The sequence below is a fragment of the Pollachius pollachius genome (genome assembly GCF_949987615.1).
Source record: "Pollachius pollachius genome assembly, chromosome: 8".
Taxonomy (NCBI): Eukaryota; Metazoa; Chordata; class Actinopteri; order Gadiformes; family Gadidae; genus Pollachius; species Pollachius pollachius.
The window spans coordinates 18,246,064-18,267,703 of NC_136941.1; the positions used below are offsets into that span (position 1 = coordinate 18,246,064).

Genomic DNA, 21,640 nt, shown 5'->3' on the forward strand with positions numbered 1-21,640 from the left:
TTTAGTAAGCCAGCCAGTCAGTCAGTCAGTCAGTCAGTCAGTCAGTCAGTCAACAGCCAGTCGGTCAGTCAGTATTGATCCACTGATCATCGTTCAGGAGTGATAAGAGCTCCCCTCTGACGTCATAAACGTCCTACCCCCTTCTGCAGCCAAAAATATGCGGGCAGCCAGCGCAGAGCTCCAGACAGCCCTGCATCCTGCAGCCGCTACATGGGGACCGCTGGAGAGGGGGAGAGCACCGCGAACCATCCTTTCATTACTTATCCAATTGGCTCATTTCCCACACAGTCCAAGGAGCGCCAGTCGGGATGAACAAAGACCAATAAATTAAAACAAATAAAGAAATAGCGCAGTGTGCACGAGCAGGGGATGCAGATGCACCTGCTGTCGCCAGAGCTGTTGATCATTTGAGTGCCGTCAAGACAATGCACACAACAGTAGGTCTGAACATGTCAATATTCAGATTTCAGTCCTCCCCTGTTTGAGTTCTAATCGTAGCCCTAATCTACTGTTAGTATATAGAAGCAAACTCTCTGTCTGCTACTTGTGAGATAACACATGCACCTCAAAGCCAGTGCAAGTCCAGCCAAGCCTGCCCACTAAAACAAATAAATCAACTTTAATGTTGCCTTTGCAGCGCTACGCTCGACAAACAATGTAAACTTTAGAAGACACAAAGCCACATGCAGACGGTTGATATTCCCGCTAAAGAAGCGGCACCTACACTGCCTAGAGAGAACCCTGAACACACTGAGCAGAATCAACACAGATAATTACGTTTGGACTCCTTCACTGTTTTCAGGGCAGACTGGAGTCTCTCCAACATGACCCTTGGATAGAAAATCACAATTAAATCAAAAATCAAGAAGAAATTAAAAATCCTAAAGTCAGCAATGCTGAGTAGACAAACAAGTCCGAGGTTCACGCGAACGTCCGTCCGGTCGCCGGCGGAGGGATGCTGGTCTGCATCATCACAGCTTTGTTTCCCTATGCTTGTTGATCCTCCACTGCTCCACTGCCAGGGAAATGCTCAGTGTAGCATTTCTCTTACGCATCCAGATATAGAGGGGGAGAGAGAGAGAGAGAGAGAGAGAGAGAGAGAGAGAGCGAGAGAGGGGGCAAGAGAGAGAGAGGGAGAGAGAGAGAGGGAGAGAGAGGGAGAGAGAGAGAGAGAGAGAGAGAGAGAGAGAGGTGGGGAAGAGAGCGCAGAGAGGGGGGTGAGAGAGATGTGGTGGAAAACAGGGGTAGAGGTGAGTTAAATAGCCGATGGATGTTCGAAATACAGAGGGAAAAGGGAAATATAGAAAAAAGGAGGCAGCGGAAAAAAACTAGAATGTTAATCTTTATGATAAAAAAATGGACAGACTACATGCTTTTACTGCAGAGTAGGGGGCTGAAGGATAGAGGTGGGGAAGACAGGAGCTGGAGAGAGAGCGAATGACAGAGATTGGGCAGAGAGAGAGAGAGAGAGAAAGAGAGGCAAGAGAGCATAGAGATAGAAATGGCTGAGGGATGGGAGCAGGAGCCGAGAGAGGAGGTTTGTTCTCTGATAGGCTGTGGAGGATTGCGGGGGGGAACAAGGACATGGGAGGAGGGAGGGAGGCAGGGAGGGAGGGGGGGGAGGCAGAGAGGTGGTCCCCCTGTACTGCAGTCTACCTCGTGGTAGACTTACAACTGTGATGATGTCACCGAGACAACGTTTGTGAACGTCGGGGCAGCCAATAAGGCAAATTAAAGGGCAATAGAGTGGAGGGGAAGGTGTCCCATTCGGGCCACAGGGAGATAGCTGTGAGTGTGCGTGTGCGTGCGTAGGTGCGTGCGTGTGTGTAAGTGGGGTTGTTTATTACAGTGATAACGTGTTGGAAAACCTTAAGGAATTGAGAATTGAAAGCAAAGGCAGCAGCATGTGGCTGTTCTTCTGGACGGGAACGGACATCTCATCTCGTACAGAGAGAGAGAGAGACACAGAGACAGATCGTGTCTGCACTGAGTCACATAAACAAACAAAGTGTGTCTACTGAAGGCATGGTGACTCAGAGAGGGAACTGTCTGTGACACATGAAGCTGTGAGGCTTGAGGACCTCACCTCAAGGCCCTGCAGAACGGGGAGCCCCCCCCCCCCCCCCCAGCAGAGCCATCTGAATACTGACCTTGATAAGCAGAGAATACAAAACAAATGTGTTCACACCCAGTCACTCGCTTACTCAGTGCCACAAACACAGACACACACACACACATGGATTTAGACACTTGCACACATACACACGGCCATATAATCATACAATGTATGCATATGCATAATGCATTTGTTCGATGTGTCTCCATAAATTGTGACATGTAGCAGCTGTGTGTGTGTGTGTGCGTGCGTGCGTGCGTGCGTGCGTGCGTGTGTGTGTGTGTGTGTGTGTGTGAATAAGAAGGTGAAAAGGAGGAGAAAGTACTCGTTATATCATCAATGATTAAAAAACATAGAGTAGCTCCACACCACAAGGTGAAAAGGACAAAACCGGACCCTCCAACATGCCTAACTATGCTTGCAAAGAAGCATCACACTATGAAGCTTTACTCATTTAATAGTGGTTTATTTCATCTTAAGAGGGGCCACAATTAATCAAATAATTCATGGTGAGGAGGAAAGTGGATCAAACCATTCTTTGAGTCCATGGATGTTTGCACTAACTTAGTACCAAATACCAAGCAGAGACTAACCGTTTAACCTTGTCCTTCTCACCATTCTCCTTGTATATAGAAGGATTGAACGAGTGGGAGAGAGACAGATAGAGAGAGAGAGAGAGAGAGAGAGAGAGAGAGAGAGAGAGAGAGAGGGCGAGGTACATGACAACACATGTCAGGTTTGGTGAATGTGTGTATTTCTATGTCGACTAAACGATTGCACATTACGTGGATTTGTTTTGGGCAAATAATCAACATTATTCTAGAAGATACAATAGTCTAAACAAAAAGAAGTAAAACAGGGATGCAAATCATTTTATGTAAGACCACCAAACAAAGGCAACCTTCCCAGCTTGGTTCCCCTCTGGAGAAAAGGTATTTCCACTATCGTATTGAGTGGCATGGAGCCAGAGTTGACACTTTTTAATCTGCAATTACTTGATGGCCTGTCTAGTCTGCAGAACCTCCAGATGAACCATCCCGGGCAACACACCAAATAGTTTTATCACTGAGCCAGGAGAAAAAAAAGTACATTGATTTAAGCGCTTGACCCTCCGGGGGGAGAAACACCTCATTCACCGAGGGGGACTCCGCTGTGAACCACTGCTCCTCATCACCACTGCTCCTCATCACCACTGCTAATCACCACTGCTCCTCATCACCACTGCTCCTCATCACCATGGGTCTTAATGTGTCGCCTTTCATTTCGGTCAAGGCAATACACATACATAGAGCTGAGAGATGGATTGCTAAATCCATGGTTTGAGATGAGAGCTAATCTTCAATGTTACCTGTGTAGTGTAATGTTCTGTGTAAAATGTATTCCCTAACATGTGTACAGAGTTGTTGAGCATTCCTTGGTAATTGTTGTGGGATTTAGAAAGTGCTTTCAAATGTAACCTGTAACCCCCTGCACTAATAAAACATAACCTTCTTTGTTATTGCCATGCCTACCATGCACTCTATCCAATTGTTTAAAATAGATTTGAATAATAACACACTTGATCTTATGCTTGAGTTGCTCTCCGTCTAACGTGTCCCATTGGAAAAATTCCCTGGTAAATTACTGATTATATGAATGTATCATGGTTGATATTTTCCAGGCTTAACTCAACGTTTAATCACACAACAGGTAATAAAGGCATAGCAAAATGCAAATGCACAGCCAGCAGCCTCATAGCTCATAACCAGTAGCCTCATAGCTCATAACCGGTAGCCTCGTAGCTCATAACCAGTAGCCTCATAGCTCATAACCAGTAGCCTCATAGCTAATAACCAGTAGCCTCATAGCTCATAACGGGGTCATCCCTATGTTCCCCGGGTGCAAAGGGTCAGGGTCAGGGTTAGGTTTAGGGTTATGGTTAGGGTGAGGGTTAACCTTTATCCAATCCTTTATCCACGTGCGCAGGCCAATCCCACTTCTGACACCAATGTGGCGAGCAGCACGGGAAGGACGAGACGGGAGCCCAGGTTGAACAACTATGCAGTTCCGTGCCCCATACACCGCACGACTACGAACTGCCTTTATTAACAACCCGAACGTAACAGAAACACGGGACACCTGACCAACACAGACAACACTCTCACTAATGGTCCCGATCACACTACACATCACACAACAATGGAACAACACACAATTAACACACAACATCCCGAACCCATTAGCCCCGACAACAGAACAAATCAACAAAACCCCCTTTGTCAACTGACTACCCCAACTCCCAGAATCCCCCGCGGCTCCGGAACATGGCGCCCACACCCGTGGTCGCCACAATATTTACATTTACATTTAGGGCACTTAGCGCTTTGATCCAAAGCGACTTACAATAAGTACATTTGTCATAAGAAGTGAAACAATATATCGCTGTCAGTACAGTAAAGATGTTCATAGAACCAAGTGCAAGTACTAACAATCGCTAGGCTAACCCATTCCCCGTGTACAGCAATGCTAGCAGCTACTACAGATGCTACACAATTAATTACTATGAATAAGTGCAATGTAGATTAAGTGCGTACAATAAGTGTGTACATTAAGTGCCAGGACATACAACATACAATGGTGGCCAGAAGGGGCTGGGTAGCTGTGCAGAGTCAAGGTGAACTCTGAACAGGTGAGTTTTGAGTCTTTTGCGGAAGCTGGTGAGCGACTCTGCGATCCTGACATCGGCAGGGAGCTCGTTCCACCCAGCAGCCTCTCCTAACCAGTAGCCTCATAGCTCATAACCAGTAGCCTCATAGGTCATAACCAGTAGCCTCCTAGCTCATAACCAGTAGCCTCATAGCTCATAACCAGTAGCCTCCTAGCTCATAACCAGTAGCCTCCTAGCTCCTAACCAGCAGCCTCCTAGCTCCTAACCAGCAGCCTCCTAGCTCCTAACCAGTAGCCTCATAGCTCATAACCAGCAGCCTCCTAGCTCATAACCAGTAGCCTCCTAGCTCATAACCAGTAGCCTCCTAGCTCATAACCAGCAGCCTCATAGCTCATAACCAGTAGCCTCCTAGCTCCTAACAAGCAGCCTCCTAGCTCCTAACCAGCAGCCTCCTAGCTCATAACCAGTAGCCTCATAGCTCCTAACCAGTAGCCTCCTAGCTCATAACCAGTAGCCTCATAGCTCATAACCAGTAGCCTCCTAGCTCATAACCAGTAGCCTCATAGCTCATAACCAGTAGCCTCCTAGCTCATAACCAGCAGCCTCCTAGCTCCTAACCAGCAGCCTCCTAGCTCCTAACCAGTAGCCTCCTAGCTCCTAACCAGTAGCCTCCTAGCTCCTAACCAGTAGCCTGATCCTCACCTTTGCCGTTCTCCACGTCCTGCGAGGCGATCACGAAGCCGAAGCCCTCTCCCGCTTTGCGCTTCAGCTCCACGTCAAACCCGCGGGGGACCCGGGGTCGGTCCCCGGCCCCCCGTTTCCCCTGGGCGGAGCCCGCCCTGGGGGGCACGGCGGCGTCCCCCTCCTCCTCCAGGCCGGTGTTCATCCAGTCGCGGGGCTCCATGGTGAGCGTGACGGGGATGGACTCCAGGAAGCTGGTGCTCTGGACCAGCGCAGAGCGCCGGGCGGCCGGGGGCGACGGCACGCTCAGGGCGGAGTGCGGCCGTGGCAGCAGCACCACGGGGGGCGAGGTGAAGACCTCGTCAGACGGGGAGCCCCCCGGGGGAGGGGGCGGGTGGAGCAGGGGCGGGGGGAGGCGTCGGGGGGAGCTGGGCGAGGCGCTGGACGGGTAGTGGCCTGGCGGAGGAGAAGGAAACACGCGAGAGGTGAAGCTGAGCCCGGCAGGCGAGAGACGGGATGTGGAGCCTGGATGTGGTTCTTATGCAGGACTCACCTCCCCTGTAAACCAGTAGGACCACTTCTCCCAGTTTGGTGTGCTCCAGGAGAACTCTTTGGACCTGGGCAGACAACAGCACTCATTATTAACCAGATATGTTCAACCTTCTCCCAGAGCGGCTGAACCGTAGTAACGTATTTGATTGGAATGTCCCCTTTCCTCTCTCCCTGGTTCTCCCCCTCCAGCTCTCATCCAGGCCTCACCTGTGCAAAGCTAAGAGTCTGGACGTCGGCTCCGTTGATCTTGACGATAGCGTCCCCTGGCTGCAGGGAGCTGCACTGCCGCCTGTCCCACACCCTCTTCACCACCGTCACCTCGCCCCCCAGACCCCCGGCCGTCATGCTGAAGCCCAGGTCCCCTTCAGACTGGGCCAGGGCCACGGGGACCAGCTCCCCGCCGCCGGCCGCCCAGCCGCCCCCTCCGTTCCCCAGGGCCCCCGGGGACGAGGACACGCTCGTGGGGCTGGCGCTGCGGTAGCCGTTGTGGCCCCGGAGGGGGCTGGGGTCCTGGGTTGGCGGGGGCCGGAGGTGGGCGCCCTGGGGCCTGAGGTGGGAGTAGGACTGGGAGGCGCGGTGCGGGCTCCTGGGGCTGCGCGGGCCCCCGGAGGACGAGGAGGGCCTCCTCTCACTGGGGTGGGGCACGGGCAGCCGGGAGCCAGGCACAGTGCAGGTGGACAGGTCGCTCTCCGAGGACTTGTAGCGTGAGGGGCGGGGCGGCTCCGAGAGGGAGTTGTTGTTGTAATTACGGATCATAGAGGCCCTGCAGCAAGGACAAAGAACACACAAAGGAAAGAACGGAAGGAAACGTGTTTAATTATTAATAGGACCATACAAATATGAATTAACACCAGATGGCCTGACAATAAACACATCTCTAAACCCCTCAGTGCGTACCTGTGGGAGCCGAGAGCCGAGACCACCTCGCTGTCGCTCTGGCTGGCCAGGTTCTGGTCCAGGGACTGCAGTCTCCTCAGCGACCGGGGCAGGCGGACGGGGACGGCCGAGTCGGCGTTGCTGGCGCTGGAGCGCCTGTAGGGCGGCGCCGACCTGGAGCCGGCGTGGGCGTTCCCGTTGGCGTCCAGCCCCCGGAGCACGCCGGGCTCCATGTAGCTGCGCTCGCCGTAGCCGTAGCCATCGCCGTCGTGGTGGGAGTGGCGCCCGAGGGAGGAGGCGGAGGAGAGCCGGGGCCGTCCGTGGGAGCGGTGGTGAGGGTGGTGCAGCGACTGGGGCTGGGTGGTGGTGGGGGAGCGCATGGTGTCGCGGTGGGAGGTCATGGCCTGGTGCAGGGGCTTGGGGCAGCCGTCGGGGTTGTAGAGCATGGGGTAGCCCCGCCGCACCTCCACGTCCACGCTGTGGCCCGCCGGCACCGCCTTCAGGAGCTCCACCACCTGCTTGTGGGACACGCCCAGAACGCAGGCGTCCCCCACGTACACCAGGATGTCCGCTGGGAAGAGGGAGGAGAGCGCCGGGGCGTGTGAGAGGGTGAGTGAAAGCAGGCGGTACGCGCTAGCCGGCAGCACGCACCGCAGCCCAGGCCTCATGGGTACAAAGGTTTAGTCCTGCTGTTTGTGGGGATCTTGTGATCCACACACAATCACTTTTCATCCACAAATCCACAGGTTTGGACAATTCATAAATGGTTGTGGGCTGAATATTACTCTGGTTGTGGGCTAGAGTACATGTAGCTAATCAAAATCTGAACAAATCAACCAACTAACTGATCGTCAACTAGGTCTCTCTCTCTCTCTCTTTCTCTTTCTCTCTTTCTCTCTCTGTCTCTCTTTCTCTCTCTCTCTCTTTCTCTCTCTCTCTCTTTCTCTCTCTCTCTTTCTCTCTCTCTGTCTCTCTCCAATCCTTTGATCTGGATTTCTAAAATGTTTGTGTGTATATTTCTGAGTGCATCTTTCAGTGTTAGCATGTTGATGTTGTGTTGTGCTTGTACGTGTGTGTGTGTGTGTGTGTGTGTGCGCGCACGTGAATCATTGCATGTGCAATGATAGCTAGATTATTGCAGCCAGGCCATTAGGATTAGGGATTGATTGAGATACACACTCGCTGTGAGAGATCAGAAAAACATCCAGCACTATAATCCTAAAAGAGGAGGAGAGAGCCATAGAGATAGAGAGAGATCGTGACATAATACAGATAGAAAGATAGAGAAATAGATCGGGGCGATGAGCAGCCAGGGATACACAGTTATTCTGACATTTTGTGAGTTTAAAAGTACAGAAAAACAGCTCTTCCGATCCACGCATTTCACAGATTTACACAACTTCTGACCTTCTGACCTGAACTTGACCACAAATCCGATTTGACAAACTGAGCTAACAAAAGGACACAATTGCAATTGCACTACTTCCATGGCTATGCAACAAACAGCCGTCCCTCATACAGAACCCTGTAGACAGTACATAGTACTGTACATAGTAGTGCATAGTACATAGTAGCACTGATCACATGTCATCACCTGTCTTGAGTGCGGAGGGTCCGTCCGAGGTGACGCTGTACACCTGCAGGAACTCGTGCGGCCCGGTGCCCCCCACGACGTTGAAGCCGAACCCTCGGGGCCCCTTGAAGATGCACGTGTGCACAGGGAAACCCCTGAGATCCTCGGGCTCGTCCGTGAACCCTAGCACTGAGAAGGACACGCCGGTGTGGGCGTCAGGGAACGGCACCAGACTCAGCAGGCAGAGCTTGAGAGACACCATGTAATAGGATTACAGATACTTACCTCAGAGGAAGACACAGCCCGAGTCAGTGGACCCACACACACACACATACACAGACACACACACACACACACACACAGACACACACAGACACACACACACACACACACACACACGCACGGAAGCAAGCACACACACACACACACATACAGAGAGCATCGGAAGCATATGGGATACAAGATTTGTTTTAGTCCTGTGTGTCTGAATGGTCAAAGTAAGGGTTTTATCTGGCAGGAGAGAGAGTATCAACAATGCCAGATGGCACTTATGCCTCTACAGCCGTAAGAGCAGAAGCCTATGGTCAAGAGGTTATCAGTAAGGCATAAGTTATTACCATCTTGATTGAAGGGATGCGCAGAAATATCTGTAAATTGACGTTTGTCTTACCCAGATTCAGACGACGTTTCATTCCAAATTTTTCTTTGTGAACAGGTAGCATAATAATAAAGAGAATTGGCAACTATTCTGAAGAAATCTGAAATCTTTGGAAAGTAAATGAAAGTGTATTCCTCACAGGAATAGGAGCTAGGCTACCTTAAAAAGTTAAGGTTAATATTTAGTTGATTGGCAAGGTAATGAAGTGTTCAACGGAAAACAAATGCTAACCCAGCAAACTCCCCTTCTCAACGTATAATGATGAATTTGTTATTAAAAAATCTGGGTACAACAACATCAATTTACAGATATCTCTGCGTATCTCTTTAACAAATGAGCCTATCCCAACACATAAGCAAAAACACATTGTATTTATTTTGCTTTACAGGATTAACAGACTATGTAGTTCAGGCATTATAAATAACCCTAAAAGCTTACTGAAATATTTGAACATACTCAGGCTCACAACGGAGGTGTCTAGATCTCATTCATCTTCTGAGCCTACACAGTAACGCCCCCTAGTGGTTTTAACCACACACTACATTTTAGAAGAGAAAGCTATTATCGGAGAAGCACATTTTGGCATTCATTTTAAAGGCTACTCTAAATATTCTTAAAAAAATGGGTGAGGTTTTTGTTTTATTATCTTAAAACGCTTTCTTTGGATAATAAAGTAAATATCAAGTATCTTTAAGTAATTGAACACCAGTTAATCATGCTAATGTTATTTTCTTCGTCATCACTTCCGGGCCTTAAACCCTTAATCACGTCTCAATTCAACTTAAAGCTAATTTGGTCTGGGCTGACTGCTAACGAGCTGGCTAACGAGTGTCTCACTTCCTGTCTTGACACAAACATATAGCATCCCATTAGAAACCTGAACAGTTACATGTCTCAAACACACATGCACAAACACACATGCACCATCACGCAAACACACACACACAAGCACGCACACACACACTGTCATGCACTCACACATGCACGCAAGCACACATGCACACACACACACACACACACAGAAGCACACACCCACTCACCCACGCACACACGCAATCATGCACTCACACATGCGCGCCAGCACACATGCACACGCACATTTCCATCTGAAGATAATTGGGGAGCAGCGAAGACGCGCGGTACTCACATTCATTCTTGTAAAGCGTCTCCCTGCTCATTCCCCGCATGCTCTGCCAGCTGCTCCTCTTTGGGTTGTGCCTTCAACATGAAAGAAGAGAGGAGGAATGACAAGCCCTTCAGTCACAATAGGGCAGATTGGGATTGGCGACACCATTGAAATGGGAAACGCGTGCGCTGCACCGAGACCGAGGCTCCTGCAGGTGGATGCAGGCGGTGAAGCCAGGGAGCGGCCGCACGGCTACCGCCCCCCTAGCGTGTTAGCTTTAGCTCCGGCTGTTCCCGTGGCGACCGTGACTCACGCTACGTAGTAAGGCTGTCCCGGGTCGCTGAACGCCTGCTCCCAGCGGTCCGCCATCCCGGCCCGCGACCGGGCCCCTCCTGCTCGGCTGGCGCCCCCCAGGCCCTCCAGGTGCTCCAGGGCCCCGCCCTCGCCAGCGCTGTGGCCCCGGGGCCGGCCGGGGGAGTGGCGGATCAGGGGGGCGGTGTTCCGCACACCTGCACCAGCGAATGGAGACGCAATTAGACGACAGAGGAGGCAACAATGTGGCCTCGCCACACACAGCCGCTAACGAAGCCAGAGAAAAGGATAAAACAGCTGCCAAACACTTCTACTCGTTTTTGGCTCGTACCAAGTAGCTGGTCCCATGTGATGACTGAACACTAGAGACCAGATGTTATGGGTCATACCAAGTAGCTGGTCCGATGTGATGACTGAACACCAGAGACCAGATGTCATCGGTCGTACCAAGTAGCTGGTCCGATGTGATGACTGAACACTAGAGACCAGATGTTATGGGTCGTACCAAGTAGCTAGTTCGTCGTCATGAGTGAACACCCTGTTTGAGACCAGATTTTTGGAGTCTTAAGTGTTCTACAATTTTGACTTCGTAAACAACCATACATTAGCTATCATACCTACACTTAAGTGTATTCTGGTATTGGCCATATAGTTCATACCAGTGTGGTATTGATGCGTCCCCTAGTTAGGATGTGAAGGATGGAGGCTGACAGGCCCTGTTCCCTGGGATATGAAACCCACTGGACCCGGACACATATGGAGCGCTGCGGTAATCCAGGCACACATAGGAGACCGTTGTCTCATGGCATGACCTAGCTTCCTCCCCTGTGAGGGTCTCATAGCGAGATGCTTTATGTGAGGGATTCAATTGGGATTTGAAAGCCCCGTAGAGCAGAGGGTAGCAGCTGTGTTCGTATGCTGGCTCTGACAGGGAGAAACGAGACCATCCATCCAACACCACCAACCACCGGCACAGGGAAATGCATGTTTTTATGATATTCTCCGCTGTCCTTTACTCTGTCCTTCAGCCCAGTGTGGTGGCCTGACCGTGCCAGCAGTGGCACTGGGCGTGGACGTCCGCGCTCCGCTTACTCAGACCAAAATCATGCTTCTCTTTGCCCTGCCAGCACTACACACACACACACACACACACACACATACAAACACACAAGCGTGCTCACGCATGCACTCAAATGCACGCATACACACGCATGCACACACGCATGCACACACCAGACACACACACTAACATACACATATACACACAGGCGTGAGCAGGCATACGCACGCACACATGCACGCACGCACTCACGCGCACACAAACACACACACACAAACACACAAACACATACACACACACACACACACACGAACACAGATACAAACACACACACACATAACACAGATACAAACACACACAGCATCTCCCTTTTTGGGAAGGTGACTCAGCAGAGGAAGAGTCACCCCCCCCCCCCCCCCCCCGTACACAACCCCCCCTATGCCCTCCCTACCTGCCTGGCTCTTGATACCTGCTCCTGGCTCTCTGCCGGGGTGTCTTCTGTTCACACCTCGCTCTCACACACTGCCACCTGCCTCTCTTCCTCTCCAGACACGTGCAGCACCACCTCACACGCTGCTTCTATAATGCCCACACACACGCGCTCTCTGCCCCATCGCACCAGCAGCCCCATCCCACCACTACAATATTCAGCTCCCGTTTGTTGACCTGAAGATTCACCTTCATCTCTGACCCCTCCCCCCTTCCTTTCCCCCCCCCCCCTCCTCCCCCTCTGCTGCCTTATTAGGTCGCACGGGCCGCACTTCAATTCCTCCCTGTTTCTATTTTTTGTCCTTGTTGCTTATTTGCTAGCCTCCTCCTCTGTTTGCCGGCGGCTCGCTGACCTTGCTCTGGAAGCCTTCCAGCGATCGATGCGGCCACTGCCCCACAGGGACCATGGAGCATACTAATCGTGCTAATGATTGATTTATTTGTCTATCGGTTGACTGTTGCCATATATAGAGGCGGCACAATGCGGTATTTAGCCGCTGGCTACTGTACAGCGCTTCAGACTTCTGCTCAGCGATCATACGGCCGGAACACAGGAACACCCTGACGCAACGACCCGCTACGCCTGGCGTGATCTTAACCCTGCGTGAGCCGGCGGCGGGCGCGGCGGCGTCAGAATTTCCTAGGACTAATGGGCAGGTTGTGGTCGACGAGGAGAAACGTGTGTGATCTGGCGGAGCTAGCGCGCAGCAACACCTGCCTGGCGGAGCAGAGTCTCCCTCGCTGTTGTCCCCCTCCTCCACCCCCTCCTCCAGCGCCTTCTCCAGGTTGCTCAGAGACTTGCTGCGTGTGCGGAATTTTTTGAGAAGGTTGCGATGTTCCTGGTAGGTGATGGGAGGGCTCTCCGAGCTGATGTGGACCGGCCGGGGAGTCCCGTAATAGTTCCCTGGGAAAAGGCAATTACAAGGGAAATGCCAACTTTTAATGAAGGACGGATGGAGCTGTTAAACGCTGTGCGGCATGCTATTCCTTTCCTTTCCCTTTCTTCCCTTTTCCGCATGAAGGATGTCTTCTGCGGTATCTATACAGCACCGCTGTCAGTGCTGCTGCTGAATCTATAGAAGCAATAGTAGTGCGTTCAAAGGGCTGCCATGACAACAGAATAGAGTCCTCCTTATAGGAAGGAGAAGAGAGCCAGGCTATAATCTGACACTCAACGCATCAAAACATCTTGATTTGAAAAATACTGTTATTTTAGTAATAGTAGCAGTAGTCTCAGCGGTGTTATTGCGTCTGCTGTACTAGTAGTGGTATTTGGGGTATTTTGTTAGCTTAACAGAAAACGGAATAATGCTAAACAGTTGGACATGGTATGATAGCACAGTGCTGTATTGTGTATGCAGGTGCACATCGTTCTAAACCGAAATAAGTACATCAGATATTTAGTATATTTGAGTCATTTGTATTAATAAGGCGGGCGGTGGGAGGACAGGTCTATTTCTGACGGCTGCAGCCCCCAGTTGTAGTGTGCAATATGGCCTCTCGGGGGGCCAGTAAGACCCCGACTCATTCTGCCCTGCCCTCAGTCATATCCATCGGCTCTAGCAGCAGAGCACCAAATCATATTAACCTGCTCCGATTGGCTTCTGGAGGATCAGGGGTGAAGGCAAACACTATATTGGTGAACTGCCCGCCACAAAGAGGTCACCCTCCCTCCTCCAACACCACCACCTCCACCGCCACCAGCCCTGCCGTGGTGGGGCCGCGGTGGTTTCTGCAGGCGATACTGTTTTGTTGGCTACTGTCAGTGCTCCTGATTGCCTTGGTGGCAATATGTCTGTCAATGTCACGCGCCAGGCGGGGTTAGGGGTGACATTTATTGCGCCCATTAAACGCTTATGAATAATGGATGCTTATCTATCCTCAGCGCTTTTAATCAGAGTTTGCAGTCTAAGCCCCCTTGGTTAAGGAGGAGTCTGCAACAGGACCACCCATATATAATGCATAATCACAGGCCACACTTTATAATGGGCTTTGATGCTTCCAACCAAGGCAAAAAAAGTCCTCAAATGTTCAAATGATGACCTTTCCATGGTCAATGTATGTTAAAAAAATGTGCATACAATTTGACCCCCTATGTTTTTAAAAAGGATAGGATAATGGATAATGGTAATGGCGATATGATGCAAACTACATGTAGGATTTATAGAGATTGACTACAAGATTTTCAAGATATGTGGAAAAAAGTTGAAGATAGGGCAAATAAAATACAAAGTTCACATATTCTACAACAAAATACAAAGCCACGGCTGTGGTATGGAAAAGTTGTCAGAAAGTAGTGCCTCACCTTTGAACTTGCCGCTCTCCAGCAGCGCTCCTGACTCCTCCAGGGCGAAGAACTCCTCCACAGAGACAAAGTTGTAGTCCACCCCGGAAATCTCTCCGTCCCGGGGCTTCCTGCTCGTACCTTGGGGGGGGATGGGTCGGAGAAGGTGACATTACACCGCTTGTCTGGGAGGCCAGGAATAAGTCGTGCAGCAGCCCGGGAGCCTGGATAACGTGTCAATCAATCCCAGTCTTGGTATTGTCTTTAGTTATTTATGTGGAGGGTCTTCCTGGGGAGGGACACTTGACACAGAGAGACCTTCATCACGTTCAGCAGAATACTAAACTCAAAACAACAAAAAGTATGACTCAAATAATGTGTTTAAATATAAATGTTTAATTTGTATGCAAATGTATCATCATTTAGCATCTCATGAACATCTCAAAATAGACATAATTGAGCAAATTGTCCTAAATTAAATGAGTAAAATAACTGCTTTTGTATTCCTTAACGAACCATTAAGTATATTGTTATAAAATGTGCTGCAGATAACTAGTCAACCATAAAGAAAAAGAATCAGGACTATTATGAAATCAATACATCAATACCTCATTTATAACCCATGAGCCCGAATTAAAGATTAATAAGAGATTCTAAATCGGTGACTTTAATTAAAGCCGATTCACGATGGTGGCCCCAGGACATTTGCCTGTCACCGTAATAGATTGAGATTCAGCTTGGCCTCCGAGATGGAACAGAAAAATAATCGAGACCATGCAAGTCCAACAAGCCCACCAGGGCCGTCATAATGGAGTTTCACTGGACCGTTTTTTTTTACCCTTTTTTGTTTAAATTGAACCTGCGTCTTGGTGGATCTCACGAGGCTGGCGCCGTGTTCAGACACATCCTCGCAGCGTTCACCACAACACACACACCGCCTTTACGCAATTACTCAGCCAGGCAATCTGGTGTGAGAATTCTCATTTACGCATTGGCCTACAATTCGACCTCTGTCTCCCTGACCGTGAGATAAGGTAATCCTCCCCTCCTTCCCCTAGACACATCCACACAGATTGAGGACAAATCTGTGCCCTCCTCGAGAGCTGCGTTTCATTGTTGGAGAGAGAGAGAGAGAGAGAGAGAGAGAGACAGAGAGAGAGAGAAACAGAGAAAGACAGAGAGCGAGAGAGAAGAGAGAGAGAAAGAAAGGAAAACGAGAGAGACACACCCTGTTACCCTATAAACTCAATGATTAATGCACTACTGTCTCAGGTGCACACATACACACACATGGGCCTCGCTGGAGCCTACACACACAAAAGTGCTCACATTATGTGCACACAAACACCCCCACACACACTTACACACTGACACACACACAACCCCCTCTGCAGGCACACACTTACTTACCAATACATACACACAAACACACACACACACACACACACACACACACACACACACACACACACACACACACACACACACACACACACACAAACTAAAAGGGAGCCAGTCGCTTGGCCAGACTAAGTCCCACAGCAACAGTGTTATTTTGTGTCCGCAGCCCAATCAGCCTCAGTGATGACAGCGTAATGAACGCCACGAGAGCTAATAGTCTGATGGCCTCTGACAGGAAGCGCTGGTATCTCTGAGCCCATCCACGGGTACGGAGGCCCTCCTTATCCCCACAACCTCCTTGGAGATATATGTGACAAGCCAGCAGCGGTCAGGATGGATTATTGACATCCTATCCCTCTGTGGCGGACCCCAACCTCCCCCCTCCACTACCCAGCTCCCTCCCAGACCAGCTTCCCCCCCGGGCGGCTCATGGGGAGGGAGGGGGGGGGGGCTGGGTGAGGCAGAGCCGTCACACAGCCCTGGAACACCGTCCAGACGCCACATATTACAGCGATGTCTTTCAGGATAGTGCACCTTACCAATAGAAAAGACCTAATGTGCGTTCTCATTTAGAGGACTACTAAAATACGTGACTGGCTTCCTAAAAAGACGTTTGTTCGATTGTCAAGCCATCTGTAGATGAGCCTGAGACGGTCCCCAAATCGTTGATATTGATAAGGCATCATCTGTGTCAAAGTCAGGGCACACGGTCCAAGAGATTATATCGATAATCCAGAATGTGGTCGGAGACACATATCGGAATCTGCCATACGGGATAAAGGCGGCCAGAGCAAACACGGGCGGCGTTAAGCTCATTCCCCATCAGGCCGTTTCACTGGCCAGCCAACTGGGACACTAAACGCTGGGCTGCTCCCTAATGCCATTACAGACAGTCAACATCCGACAAACACTTACAGGCCCTCACTGCACTCCGCGTCACCTCCCCCTACTTTTGGCGCCAAGACATTCTTTCACTTGTAATTCAATTCAGCCTTTGAAATATTGATGAATGGCCTGCGTTTACTTACCGCTGTCAGTCACTTTCTTTATTTATGTCCTCGGCCTGACTGTGAAATACGCTGGCGCACGAGGAAGGGGCCAGAGAAGCCCATGAGCCAGCAACCTGAGGCGTACCTATAGTATACTGCCAAATAATAACAGGCTTCACTTCTCCTGAGGATGAACTAAAGCTGCTTCTTTATGAAGACATATAAAGAGTAGCCTACACAGTTCAGAGAGGAGGCTTATGGGATTACCAACGTAGCCAAACAGTCTATGGTAAAAAACATAGCATTGCCATGTTGCCGTCGGCCAAACTTACTAAGACGTTGTAAGAAGCAGATTTTTTGGATCATGAGCTTTGATGAGGCTTAAAGGATGCGACTCCCCCCGCATAACAAACCCTGCTTTATCCACTGGTGTAATGGGAGGAAGACACATGAGGACCTGATCCTGTTCAGGTGCGAGTTCCACTTTACATCAAAACATCAAACAAACAACGAAAGGGCGAGAACGAAAGCGGTTTGGCTCCAGCGCCGCGGACCATCGACTCCGTGGTCCGCCCTGACTGATTCGAGAACGGATTTGCCGGTTCCCAGGCTGTCTCAGGCTCAAAGCACCATGCGTGTGTGTTTGTATGTGTGTGTGTGTGTGTGTGTGTGTGTGTGTGTGTGTGTGTGTGTGTATGTGTATGTGTGTGTGTATGTGTGTGTGTGTGTGTGTGTGTGTGTGTGTGTGGTGTTGATACTGATGCCATGAGAAAAACAGCTTCTTTGTGTGTCATAAAGATCAGAAGATTACATAGACAGGCTGGGGGGATGGGGTGTGTGTGTGTACGTGTGTGCGTGTGTTTGTGTGTGTGTTTTTTTTCTGTCGAAGGCGATGTGGGTGTAAGGGAGGAGTGGGGGGGTTGAAAGCCTGTCTTGTTGTCACTGATAATATGCATAAGAAAACCCTGAGAGCCAGGTATATAGTATTTTCTTATCAGGGAGAGGAGCGACACAGTCAGCCAGAATCAGGATGAAGAAGGCCTATGTGAACATCGAACCGCCGTGATGGCAACTTGTTTAATTCTGTTGCTTCCTTTGCTTTGGGTAAATGCAGAAGGCATACATGTTGAATCTATGTTTGCATTTATTTCTGCAAAATACAATGTCAATTGTAACTTTAATGACAATGACTCTCTCTGATTTAACATATGTTTCTTTGTACATTTTACACATTTTCCATAGGAGAGAGCTGGTCTTAATGCTACTGCAATGTTAAATACAGCAAGTCATCAGATTGAATACATACATATCAATCATATAAGGAAAACAATGTCTTCCAGCCTCCCTCAGGGTTGACACAACTAACATACCATGTCTTCCTACCCTCATACATATGGAGCATATGTTAGACAGTAGCATGTGATTCAGCATGAGGAAAAAAACACTGGGAACCTCATCTCAGATGTAAATGGTTTGATGGAAACATTTGAAGCGTTTGAAAGGCTTGTCATTGTAGTGTAATTGGCTGTGGCTGTGATGTGAATATTTAAGGCTGGTGTTCTCAGAGTGACGGGTTGACATAACAGGGTTTCTATCGCTCATATTGTCACCTTGGCAGTAGGGACCCGTAACGTGTGTCCCTCCCACAGTGTCGCGATGTGAGGACTATTGGTTAGATGACCTATTTCATGGACTAAAGGAGAGATTAGATCACAGTCTAGGAAACAGTGGGAGGTCAGCGACCTCCCACTGTTGGATCACTGTGGATCGGCGAAAACTAAGTAAGTAACTGTTAATAAAGAGCTGTTATCTAAGTCATTGTTACATTTAAAAAGTTAGTGTCGGTAAATGTAATATAATACAGATATTAGGAAACTAAAACCATTAATAACAGCAAGGGTTCTATGAGAGACTTATATGAAATGTCCACATCCAATGTCGACACCCAAACTCCCACTTGTGGCGGCTAGGGTAGCTCTAGCTGCTGGAGTAAGACGTCAAGAGACAGGGTTAAGACTCACTTCACTGAAGCCTGCACACACAGACACACGCACACACACAACAACAACAACCAAAAGAATATTAGCCATTTACCAACACTGCTGTAGTAAACAGACACACAGGGGTTCAAATGCAAGAGCAAACTTCGCCAGATAAACACAAGACACACACAACCACCACCCACACATGAGCACGAGCACAAGCACACGCCCACCCACACACACACACACACACACACACACACACACACACACACACACACACATACACACACACAGTTGCTAAGGGAATCTCCATATTAATGAGGTTTGTGATTCCCTCACCTGGTGCGCCACTGAAAGTGTTTCGCCCGGAATCCATGTGTGCGGATGTGTCAGGATTTTAATTGAAATCCACACACCTTCGCCTTGAGCAGATTGACTCTAAGGAAGTGTCAGTAACAGCACTCCAGTCTCAGGCGACAATCAACACAAGTTTGTGTGTACAGGCATGGTGGCGGTGAAGTTCTACAATGTTTAGGCATAGGTTGCAGCAATCAATTACTGCTTCACTATTGATTTATTGGTTACACTTGACAAAAAGGGTACATTAATTAACCGCTCGTTAACATTAGTTGATGTAATAAGCAATAGCTAACAGTTAATAAACAGTTTACACATTGTCTAGCAATCATTTACTATTGATGCTCATTTTAACTAATGTCTTCATTTATAAACTATTTAATAGGATTAGCTAACCCTAACCCTTACACTAACCCTAGCCCTAATGCTGCGTTCACACTGCACACGTCCGTCGACGGATGACAGAGGGCGTGTCTTACGTATGGGGGACGCGATCTGATCGGCCGACGGATCCGTCGCTGCCTGAAAAGTTAAACATATCTAAACTTTTTGATGCAGGCAATGGAGCCGACAGAACGGACGGACCCACAATGCATTTCGAGAGCACCCCATGAAAAGTCAATGAGATCCGAAAAATGGACGTGTTCAGTGTGAACGCAGTGTAACCCTTACCCTAACCATAACCCTTACCCCTATGCTAATGCATATTACTGCATTTACTAATTGGTAAGTTGACTAGTTGATTATTGGTTAAATATTGTACCCTTATTGTAAAGTGTTACTTCTAACCCTATTTATTCAGTGTTTACCCCAGGAGGCGGAGAAGGAGGAGGAGGAGAAGGAGGGTTGGAGATGACTTACATGGTACAGCACGGAGGTAGAGGTTCTCCCGGATGACCTGCTGTAGCTGGCTGTCCACGGAGCCGGGGGTGAAACACTTACTGAGATACAACCTGAGATCCTTACACAGTGACGAACCTGAGAGAGAGAGAGGGAGAGAGAGAGGGGGGGGGGGAGAGAGAGAGAAAGCGAGAGAGGGGGGGAGAGCGATCACAGCTTAGTAAGATTCAGTAATCACAAATGAGCCTCATTATGTTGTTGTAATTGTACTTTGAGGCCTATCAAGTAGGCAGCTTAAAATAAGGGAGGATGTGGCATCACAAAGAACAGCGGCTGAGATCCACACGTTGGAAAGCCTTATTTACGACCTCGCCCCCAACACACACACCAATAACACGCACTCATCTCCCATGCATCTGTCAGCATGCAAGTGATGCAATGCGTCCCTACCTATCAACAGATTTAGAGTTTGGTTTATAAACCATAACCATGATTCTGTCAGCGGAGAGAGAGAGAGAGAGACGCAGTGAGAGAGAGAGTGCCAGAGAGAGAGAGAGAGAGAGAGAGAGAGAGAGAGAGAGAGAGAGAGAGGCTGGAGTGAGACTGATCACCGGGGCTCTGATAACCTTTCCACCCCCCCCCCCCCCCCCCCCATTCCCTCAGATCTCTTCATCCATCCCTGGCGCTTTACGGCCTCTGATGACAGGTCACTCGCTGTTATGGATGGCCTCGGTGCATTTACCACTTGTCACTTGTGACAGAAAACTACACCACTCTCCCAGGGTTACCCCCGCCCTATGAGCCGAGACACCACACCTCCCGCCCACCACACCAAACCACACCACACCACACCACACCACACCACCGCATGCCTCACCGCACCAACCGCCCACCCCTGCCCCTTCTGCTACAGTGGTACGGCCCGGCGGTAGATTGAATTTGCCGTGCTATTAAAAACCCTCACACTAATATAACTTTATTAGCGGAGGCAGTCAACCTGCAACACACATTAGACCGGCCACATATGCTCCCCCAGACAGAGGACAAGCCCTGGGCTGCGATTTCCCGGGAACAGAACCTAAAGCTTGTGTGCGTCACGTGGTGCAGCAGCTGTCCCACAATATGCTTGACGAACTTTTTTTTTTTTTTTACAGATAATGCAATTGCTCCGGCTTATTATTCAGGAGGAAAAGCTACAATCAAGTACAATAGAATGGTGCCTTAGGTTGATTCAGGGTGAAAACGTCAAACCGCTACCCTTAATGCAAAGTGTTAATCCCGTTTAACAGCTAAGAGGATGTGGGCCGGAATGGGGATACTGGGGGCCGTGGATGCGGGGGTGAGCTGCGGTACATTCGCTCATCCATCACTGCCAGCCGCTACAGGCAGGCGGGGCACCCAGAGGAGGAAGCGGCCAGACCCCGGGACGATAATAGATCCAACGCGGGCGGGGGGGAGGGGGGGCGCGGGGACGCAGGGTCCTCATTTACACCCCTGTGGCCGATTTAGCCATCAATCTCCCCCAGCAAGGCCGCTGGGAGCCACAGGCAGGTGTCAGTCTGGTGACATATTGCTCTGCTCAGGCCTAACAGAGGCATCATTTACCAGAGCCCTCCCTACATAAACGCCAAGGCCGTCAGAGGGTGACTGACACCTGCGTGGACGCGGCCGCGGCTCAGGGCGGTCGGTGCGCG

At 49.8% G+C, this 21,640-nt stretch overlaps 1 protein-coding gene across 1 annotated transcript in view; it reads right to left on the reverse strand.

The window, feature by feature from the left end:
* The window catches only part of magixb (MAGI family member, X-linked b), a 40,187-nt gene that overhangs the window by 7,725 nt on the left and 10,822 nt on the right, over window positions 1-21,640 (reverse strand). The window contains exons 3-12 of the mRNA XM_079742377.1: window positions 19,968-20,084; window positions 14,396-14,515; window positions 12,809-12,994; window positions 10,543-10,738; window positions 10,251-10,321; window positions 8,467-8,634; window positions 6,894-7,443; window positions 6,204-6,759; window positions 5,998-6,061; window positions 5,466-5,900 (exon numbers count right to left, since the gene is read on the reverse strand). Of these exons, the coding sequence (XP_079598503.1) occupies window positions 5,466-5,900; window positions 5,998-6,061; window positions 6,204-6,759; window positions 6,894-7,443; window positions 8,467-8,634; window positions 10,251-10,321; window positions 10,543-10,738; window positions 12,809-12,994; window positions 14,396-14,515; window positions 19,968-20,084 (2,463 nt within the window). The remainder of the gene's footprint in view (window positions 1-5,465; window positions 5,901-5,997; window positions 6,062-6,203; window positions 6,760-6,893; window positions 7,444-8,466; window positions 8,635-10,250; window positions 10,322-10,542; window positions 10,739-12,808; window positions 12,995-14,395; window positions 14,516-19,967; window positions 20,085-21,640) is intronic.